General features: G+C 50.0%; 2 protein-coding genes across 2 annotated transcripts; both read left to right on the top strand.

Moving 5' to 3' along the window:
* The first annotated feature begins 695 nt into the window (after positions 1-695).
* Positions 696-2,789, top strand: Kctd11 (potassium channel tetramerization domain containing 11). Its single transcript, XM_020151179.2, has one exon. It carries the CDS (start codon positions 840-842, stop codon positions 1,536-1,538), a length of 699 nt encoding a protein of 232 aa, XP_020006768.1. The 5' UTR covers positions 696-839; the 3' UTR covers positions 1,539-2,789.
* Positions 2,790-2,913: 124 nt separating this feature from the next.
* Positions 2,914-4,967, top strand: Tmem95 (transmembrane protein 95). The gene is made up of 5 exons (XM_074047012.1): positions 2,914-3,207; positions 3,414-3,500; positions 3,687-3,767; positions 3,872-3,892; positions 3,979-4,967. Exons 1-5 carry the CDS (start codon positions 3,042-3,044, stop codon positions 4,305-4,307), a joined length of 684 nt encoding a protein of 227 aa, XP_073903113.1. The 5' UTR covers positions 2,914-3,041; the 3' UTR covers positions 4,308-4,967.
* Positions 4,968-9,561: the final 4,594 nt, after the last annotated feature.

Here is a 9,561-nt window from a genome sequence, read left to right as displayed (position 1 = left end):
AAGCCCTGCGGGGGCGGGGGGCGGGGCGCCAAGGGGCGGGGCTGGCTCTTAAAGGGCCCCTGGCCGCTGCCCTTAGGCCACTTCCTGGGGGTGGAGAGGACCTCAGCGGCTGTGGCGACAACCAGCGAAGGCGTCGGCGCCCAAATCCCGAGACTCCTGGCTGCTTCCATCACAGACCCCGGAACCTCCCAGCTGGACAGAGCGTGCATCTTCGGTTCCCAGCAGATACCAGGAGGTTCTCCATCCTCTCTGATCAGCTGCGCCTCCATCTCCTGGGGCCCGTACCCGGAGCCTGGCCCAGCCTCTGACTGGTCTCCGAATCCCTGCGTGGACTCGCCTACAGCGACAGCGATCTGCTCAGAAACTCGGAAGGTGATTCTTCAGAGTCTGCCCTGTGCTCGCCACCGTCACCTGCTGGTTGGATTTCGGAAACCCGCTGGCTGAAGACCACAGAAGGGAATCGCTGACCACGCAGAATCAGATACGTCTGGACCCTTCTCTCTGGCTGCCTTGTGCTTTTTTCATTTGTTGTCTCATCCTTTCGAGGACTTCTGTGCCCCGAAGACCACAACCACCATCAAAGTAGCTGGGGTGAGCTACAAACCTTGCTGTTTCGTACTCCACCCTGTGCCTCCAACCCAGAGAGTCTGAACGTTACTACCCAATTCTGCACCCAGGAAGTTCTACCTTTCCTTCTCTCTCTGTCTTGTGTACCTCCCAAAATTTCCCCTCCCCCTGTGTCCTCTTCGCCCCCTTCCTTTGGGGGCCCCGTGACCCTGAATGTGGGGGGCACGCTATATTCCACTACGTTGGAGACCTTGACCCGCTTCCCAGACTCCATGCTGGGGGCCATGTTTAGGCCAGGCACGCCCATGCCTCCCAATCTTAACCCCCAAGGAAGCGGCCACTACTTCATCGACAGGGATGGCAAAGCCTTCCGGCACATCCTCAATTTCCTGAGGCTAGGCCGACTGGATCTGCCCCGTGGGTATGGAGAGACAGCACTTCTCAGGGCAGAGGCTGACTTCTACCAGATCCGGCCTCTCTTGGATGCCTTGCGGGAACTGGAGGCCTCTCGGGGAACCCCTGTACCCACAGCTGCCCTGCTCCATGCAGATATAGATGTTAGCCCCCGTCTGGTGCACTTCTCTGCTCGCAGGGGCCCACACCACTATGAGCTGAGTTCCGTCCAGGTAGACACCTTCCGAGCTAACCTCTTCTGCACTGACTCTGAGTGTCTGAGTGCCATGATGGCTCGGTTTGGTGTGGCTAATGGGGACAGGGCAGAGGGAGGCCCACATTTTCGTCTAGAGTGGGCCCCTCGCCCCTCAGAACTCCCAGAGGTGGAGTATGGAAGACTGGGGCTGCAGCCACTGTGGACTGGGGGTCCAGGAGAGCAGCGGGAGGTGGTCAGCACACCCAGCTTCCTGGAGGAAGTCCTGCGGGTAGCTCTGGAGCATGGCTTCCGCCTTGATTCTGTTTTCCCTGACCCTGAAGACCTGCTCAACTCAAGATCTCTACGCTTTGTCCGGCACTGATTTCAGTTTGATCGTGGGAAAGAAAGGGAATCAAGGAGCCAAAAGAACTAACTATGAAGCTATGAAAGTCAGGGGTCCCACTGCACCTGACTGGAGTAGAGATGTGGGCTGGAATTCCCAAACTTAGCCCATGAAGACTCACAAGCAGACCAGATGGTCTGGACTGGTGCTCATCCTTGGAGGGCAGTGACGGTTCTCTGGCTTGTTGGTGGCTGAGGCTGGGGCTCTCCAGTGTCTCCTTGGTTGAAGCTCAGTATTCAGGGGTCTGAAAAAGTGATGAACACCTCTTTGTCCAGGCTAAACCTAGCAGAACTCTTGAGGGACACTGAGTTCTAGGGAAAGGGGATACTTCTGATTGCCCTAATATGGTCTCCTTAACTATGGCTTCCCCTCCTGGAACTGTGTGGCTTGGCCTGACCAATGAGAGGCCAGAACACTCTGGAACATGGAAAGGTAGGGTTCTTCGCTATGTTCCAAGTCACTGTTTCCTAGGAAACAGAAAAGCCACTTACCCTAGGCTGACATAGGGAGTTAAGAAAATTCCCATTAGCAAGGGCCTGGAGCACCCCTCTGGAACTCCAAGTGTTTTAAAGGATCTGATAGTGTAGGGGCTGGCCATGGAGAAGGTGATCCTGGCCTTCTTTCATGTGTATGTGCATGTCACGTCAGCCAGTGTATCTGACTAATGCATGGGTCCCTGGCATCCTGGCTCCCATCTGTATTGCTGACCACGGTGTCTACACGATGATCCTTCTGTGGTTTCTGCATGTCCAGGCCTGTTTACGGTTGCCCAGCAACTGTTCTGGCATAGGTGTATCTGTGGTATGTGTGTGAATAGTTTGAGGTTTAGTTTAATCACAGGATGTGTGTGTGTGTGTGTGTGTGTGTACATTTATGTGCCCACGTCACCACATAAACAGGAGGGGCCTGTTTGGGTTTGAGTCACTAGGATCTTCCTATGAGAGGTAAAAGAAGTCACTGGGCTTAGCTGTGCCTCTGAGACTTATAGGAAACCCTTGGTTACTGAGGCCACTATGGGCCTGGTGCTAGGATACAGTCAGAGAAGGACCAGGGTTTCCCTGGGCAGACAGAAGAGATGAAGAGTTGATATAGTAGGTGAGGATATGGGAAAAAATGGGACTTCGTGGTCTCTGAGTGGATGGGATATACATGCATAACTTCTTCACTGTCACTCATTATTTATCACTGATGACTTACAAGAAGAAAAATAAAATTTCTCTTGGAACCACAGACTTGTAAAGATCACTGTCCCCCTTGCAAAGAAACCCTGCTTTCTCTGTTCCTCTGCTACTAGACAAGTCTTCTTCTGGTCCCAAGTTCCTGGGGCCCCAGCTTTACCCCAGCCAAGGATGGAGCAGTGGCATTGTTATGGAACACTCTAGAACTTCCCAGGCAGAGGACTGGAACCAAAAATCACAGTGCATTCTGAGGCTTTCCTAGCCCAGGTGGGGCCAGCTCCCACCCCATCCCCCAGCAAGCCTCATGTGGGTACTGGCTCTAGGTGGGCTTTCCCTGGCAGTTGCCCAGGCCTGTATTTTTTGTCGCCTTCCAGCCCATGACTTGCCTGGTCGCCTAGCTCGACTTAGCAGCCAGATGGAGGCCCAGTGGAAGGAATGGACTTCCCCAGATTTCTCAGCATTTGCCTTAGGTAAGAACAGATATCCAGAGTCAGACCCAGCAATAGTCACCTCATGCCCCAAGGCAAGTCACTATGTGACTGACTTTCTAGCTGTGCCCCCTCAGCTATTGCCTCAGTCCACAGCCCTCTTTGGACGCACTGGACTCTTCCTCTGGGAGAACTCTGGATCCCAGGAAAGCAGAAGAGACCCCAGAACTTCCTTCTGGGCTGGGTAGAGAATCACTGCTCCTTGCCCATTTCCACAGATGAGGTGACCATGAACAAAGTAACAGAGAAGACTCACAGAGTCCTAAGGGTCATGGGTGAGGTCAAAGGGAAGATGAAACGTTGGTGCTTGGGAGGATACCAAGGCGGGAGATGGGAGGCTGGACAGGGTAGAGGGCAGTGGTAACTGGAGGGCTGATCAAGGAGGGGGCCGGGGTTCGGGGATGGGGCTGCACTGGTACTGCTGAGGCCCAGGGCAATACAACTGTGCTCTGCCTCCCTAGAAATCAAAGGGTCTTTCTCCTCACTCCTTCTGTTTTGGCAATGGCTCCAGAAGACCAAGATCCCCCAGTACACCAGGGAAGGTACTGATGGGGAAGGACACCAAGGGGTGCCTAGTGTTTGGGACAAAGTGGTGTGTGGCTGAGAGACTTATCCACCACCATCATTTCCTTGTCTTTCATTTCAGCTCTTTGTGCTCCAGCCTGCCGTGAGTAGAAAAACAAAAGGGTGGATCCTTCCACCGGAGAGCAGGGCTGCTGAGGAAGGAAGCTGGGTAGCTAGAAGGATGGAAAGCCTGGGCTTCCCCTTACAGCTCTGTTCTGATGTCTCCTGCAGGGGGCAGCACCATCCTGTACAACTGCTCCACTTGTCTGGGCACTGAGATGTCCTGTTGGCCCAGAAAGCGTTGCCTCCCAGGTCCTTACTCCCCACCTCAGCCCAGTCCCATCCAGATCCCCAAGTCCTCAGTCTCCCCTTGTGTCAGCAACTGTGGTCCCCAGGATTATCCACTGCCCCCTGGGTTCCCTGCAGGAAGTCACGACCTGTGGGAAACTAGGATTCTGCTCTTATCCATCTTTGGAGCTGTCCTGCTTCTGGGTGTTCTGAGCCTACAGGTGGAGTAAGTCATGGGTCCGCAGAGGGGAAACCGCCTCTCTGCCTACTGTCCCTCCCCGTACCTTTCCATCCTCCCTCTTTCCTCCCAGTCCTTTCCTGACTCTCCTGTCCTCCCTCAGATCTCGCCACCTCCAAGCAAAAGGTGACTTATGAAGATACTGACAATCTCCCCCCTCCCACCCCGTCTGTAAAGAGTGTGTACCCCACAACTTCCACAGTCCTTGGGGAAGGGGAGACAAGCAACCTCTTCGTTGCATCCCCAAAGACTCAATCTTCCAGACCCTAAAATCCAGACATTACTGCGATCAATCCCAGAGTCAGATGGCCTCCAGGAACCCAGACACCCACAACTGGAAAGTTCCTCCCCTTCAGTCCTCCACCAATCAGATAGGGCTAGGATGATGCCAGGAAATTATCTACAGAAGGAAAGAATCCCCTCCACACACCACCCCCACTCCCACACCCCCTTCTGGGAAGCTGCTCTGGGTCCTCCTATGACTGATTGGGAATCCAGGAATGAGGGTTCTGGAAAACACCCTCCCTCAGAGTGAGACTACATCCGTCAGCCTGCTGGCACACTGTCCTCCACTATGTTAACATTGTGTAGCCCTGGCCTCCCCTTTTGCTGTGCCCAACTAAACTTGCTGTATGATATTCTCCATCCTTGCCTGGCCTCTGTCTGTAACTAGAGAGAGCAGAACCAACCAGACATTCTCAATGTGTCACAAGGACTCTTAACAGGTGTGGGGGGTTGGCACCCCCATAAACATTTGGCAGTGTCTGGAGACTTTTATTTTTTTGATTACTGGTATCTAGTAGTAGAGACCAGAGATGCTGCTAAACACCCACAATGCACAGGAGAAACCCACAACAAAGAACTATCCTGGCCAAATGTCAATAGTTCATGGTTGAGGAACCCTGGTACTGGTCCTCTGTAATGAGGAGTTTTGGGTTGGTTGGTTGGGAGATGGAACATGAAAAGAGAGGCCTGTCTCCAAGTCCCAGTCACCAAATCCCAGTACAAGCACCTAGGCCCAGAAGGAAACCCAGCCCTCATCTAGCCTAATGGTTTTCAACTGGCTACCTGGAGGCTCCCAGGCAAGTTTTCTCAGACAGCTGCCCATTGACGCCATCATCTGTACAGACCCAAAACTACTCCTGCTTCAGAGTCTGAATTAAGTAGTCCCAGATGGGGCCTCCATTGGTGTAACCTATAGGCAGGGTTATTACCAGGTTCCCATATAGGCCCTGGGGATGGGGAGATGACCTCCTACCCCTTCCAGAAGAGGACATCCCTTTTTGTTTTACACATTCTAGTTCAATACTTTCATTTTATACATGAAAATATGAGATCCAGAGGTTGCACAGGATCATACAACTCATTTGCAAATGATGAATGGCTATGGTGCCAGGCAGTATCACTGTCTGATCCCCAGGCAGCACAACTCTCCCTTGGACAGCAGCAGTTGCCTTGGACATTCCCATGCAGTTCCCTTGCTAGGCTCAGCATTTTAGAATTACTCTTGTTTCCAAAACCCAACATTCAGTAGATGAGCAGTCTTGCCCATTCTTCAAGTACCTCTGACCTGTCTGTCACCTTCTTTTCCCCATGATCCCCAGCACACCCACAGCCCTCTCACAGTGGGCCGTCTGACTCTTCATACTCCCCTTGAATTCATGTCACCTTCAGCAGTCACGCTGGTCCTCTTAAAACTTCATACTGTTCTCAACTTCCTGTCTAGCATCATTACACGATTGTTAAGAATGTGGACCAGGCATAACAGCTCATGCCTGTAGTCCCAGCTACTTAGGAGTGGAGATTAAGAGAATCTGGGGCAAAAAGTTAGTGAGACCCAACCTCAATCAATAAACTGGGTTGGTAGTCCATGCCTATGCCCCTAGCTTCACAGGAGACCACCGGCCCTGCGCAAAAATGTGAGAAAGAACTTGACTTTGGAGTTGGATTGCCTGATTTCAAATCCTGACTATCTCTTCCTGGACCTTGGGGCAGTTTATTTAATCTCTTCATGCCTGTTCCCACAGGTATGCTAGGCAAGTGCTCTGCCAGCTCCTTCTCATCTTTTAAATGCAGATAACATTTTTTTTTCCGATACTTCAAGGAAGTTTTTTTTTTTTTTTATTCATATGTGCATACGATGTTTGGGTCATTTCTCCCCCCTTCCTCCACCCCCTCTCTTATGCCCCTCCCCCACCCCCTCCCTCTCCCCCTTTACCCCCTTGATACCAGGCAGAAACTATTTTGCCCTTATCTCTAACTTTGTTGGAGAGAGAGTATCATATTTTCTGATTCTTTTTTTTTTCTGCAATACTGGGGTTTGAACTCAGGGTCTGCACCTTGAACCACTCCACCAGACCTTATATTGTGATGGATGGGATTTTTCAAGATAGGGTCTCTCGAACTATTTGCCCAGGCTGTCTTTGAACTACGATCCTCCTGATCTCTGCCCCCTGAATAGCTAGGATTATAGGTGTGAGCCACCAGCACCCGGCTATATTTTCTGATTCTATAATTTTTTTTACATTTTGACATCTGAAGGCAGAATGTATCTTAAGTAGGCCATTGCCTGGCATGGGTGGCTCATGACTGTAATCCTAGCTACTCAGGAAGTAGAGATCAGGAGGATCATGGTTTGAAGCCAGCCTGGGGCAAATACTTCATGAGACTCTATCTGGAAAAAACCCATCACAAAAAAAGGGCTGGTGGAGTGGCTCAAGTGGCAAAGTGCTGGAGGACCTAAGTTCAAATCCCATTACCACAAAAAAAATTTTTTTTAAGTAGGCCATGCCTTAATTAATAGCATTTTTTCCTTAGCAATACACAAATAATGATATGGATTACAATTGATGATAGCTTAAATTCAATGAAATGCAATAGTGCTTACCTTATTAGGATTATTCTAATGTAAAAATAGATCCATATAAAATGCTTGAGACAGCTGGACATGGTGACACATGCTTGTAGTCTCAGCACCTGGGAGGCTGAGATAGGAAGATCCCACGTCTGAGGTCAGCCTGGGTTACATAGAGAGATCCTGTCTCAAAAAAAAAATTTTTTTTTAAATGCTCAGAACATGGACTGGTGGAGTGGCTCAAGTGCTATGGTGCTCACCTAGCGAGAGTGAGGCCCTGAGTTCAAACCCCAGTACTGCCTCCCCACCAAAAAAGTTTGGAACTGCATGGAATAGTGGGTGCTCACTAAGTGTCAGCCACTATGATATTTTGCTTAAAGGCCTCCTCTTGCCTGCAGAACACAGACCTGGCCTACTTACCCTGAATTTCAAGGCTCTCCATCAGCAGCTCCCATTTGTCCCATCTGCTACACAGACCAAAGCTGTCCAAACATGGAACTAACTTAAATTTCCACATGCATACCCATGAGTTTTTCAGACTCCACATGTCCAAACATACCTCCCTCCCTGAGAGAGCCCCATGGCCCCCTTGTGAGTGCACTCAAGTTCAATGGCAGCACCAACTCCTGTCATCCACACCCCCATCCTTTCTTGCATGCCCATAACCCCACTGGTCACCAGTAAGCAAGCAGTCTAACTTTTGTACTACTTTTGGAACGAGGCTCCCATGTACGCCTAGAGCCTTATCTCTCAGCAAGGCCCACCGCGTCCCATCCCCCACAGCCACACTGAATCACTTGTACTTGCTCAAACACTTTGTTTCTCTCTGTGGCTTGTCCCTCCACCTGGGATGACCTTCTGATATGGCTCAGACATTCTGTCCTCTGGGCTTAAAAAAGATTCTCCAGGCTTCTCTCAGTGTGCTTGTATGAAGGTGGTGGTGTTTCTTTAGCTACTTCCCTCTAGGCTATGCTCTGTGCTATGAAGCCACTACCTAAGGGTTTGAGATCTTTGTTTCTACCATGCCTGGTACTTGCTAGGCAAACACTCCACCCTGGACTACACCGCCAGTTCTTGTGTAACACAGTTCTTTTCTGAGCACGTAAGGCCAGCCTGTTGGAACATGGACTGCCAGGACAGGGGTAGCTTCTTTGAGCCATTCACCAAACAGCTGCAGTCATTGTGGTAGTTTAAAAAAAAAGGCCCTCAAATTCGTTGACATGTCTCCCATGGAGATCCAAATCTTCCCTTCAATTTGGACTCTCTGACAGGCTGACCAATAGAACATTGCAAAAGTGATACTCTTCCTCTTTCTGGGTCCAAGCCTTAAGGAGGTGGTACCTTCCACTCTCTCCCTTTTGGTACACTCTGGAAACCATTCATCATCTATTTTTTTTTTATTCATATGTGCATACAATGTTTGGGTCATTTCTCCCCCCTTCCCTCACCCCCTTCCTAAACCATTCACCATCTATAAGGCACAGGACATAGCTTCATGGAGAGTCAACATGAAAGGGTCCTAGCCAGAGGCCAGCACCTACTGCCAGACACATGAGGAATGATACAGGCCCCAGTTGTCAGATCATCCCCAGACTTTCAATTTTCCAATGAACACCCCAGATATCATCCACCATCCTGTTGGAATTCCAGACTTGCCAACTACTGAGGCAACTCCTGAAGTGATCATTTTATGCTGCTAGTTTAACTCCTTTACAGTAGATAACTGGAACAGTGAGGCAGAAAAAGGAGCCTATAACCTGGCATCAAATGTCCTGGCAGAGTGGCTCAAGTGGTAGAGCACCTGCTTAGTAGCCATGAGGTCCTAAATCCAAACCCCAGGACCACCAAAAAAAAAATTCTTGCCTGGTGTTTGGTGATTCACACCTATAATCTTAGCTACTCAGGAGGCAGAGATCAGGAGGATCTAGGTTCAAAGCCAGCCTGGGCAAATAGTTCATGAGACCCTATCTCGAAAAATCCTCCACAGAAATAGGGCTGGTGGAGTGGCTCAAGGCGAAGGCCTGAGTTCAAGCCCCAGTAACACCAAAAAAAAAAAAAAAAAAAAGTCTTGGGTTCATGACATGAAAGTCCCATTGTGTCTGTACCAGGAACATCACTTTACCAGGTGAGTTTCATCCTCTTACTTGTAAAATGGAGTTGCTTGTACAGAGACAATCATGTCACACAGCTTTCAAAACATTTCACACACTATATTATCTGTAGTTGTGTAACAAATTGTTCTAAAACTCAGACTGGTGGAGTGGCTGAAGTGATAAGAACACCTGCCTAGTAAGCATGAGGCCCTGAGTTCAAACCCCAGCACCGCCAAAAAAAAAAAAAATAGGTTAAATGGCTTACGGCTTAAAATAAGAAGCATACTCTCACAATTTCT

This window comes from Castor canadensis, chromosome 11 (genome assembly GCF_047511655.1).
Source record: "Castor canadensis chromosome 11, mCasCan1.hap1v2, whole genome shotgun sequence".
Lineage (NCBI taxonomy): Eukaryota > Metazoa > Chordata > Mammalia > Rodentia > Castoridae > Castor > Castor canadensis.
This window is presented reverse-complemented; position numbering and strand designations above follow the sequence as displayed.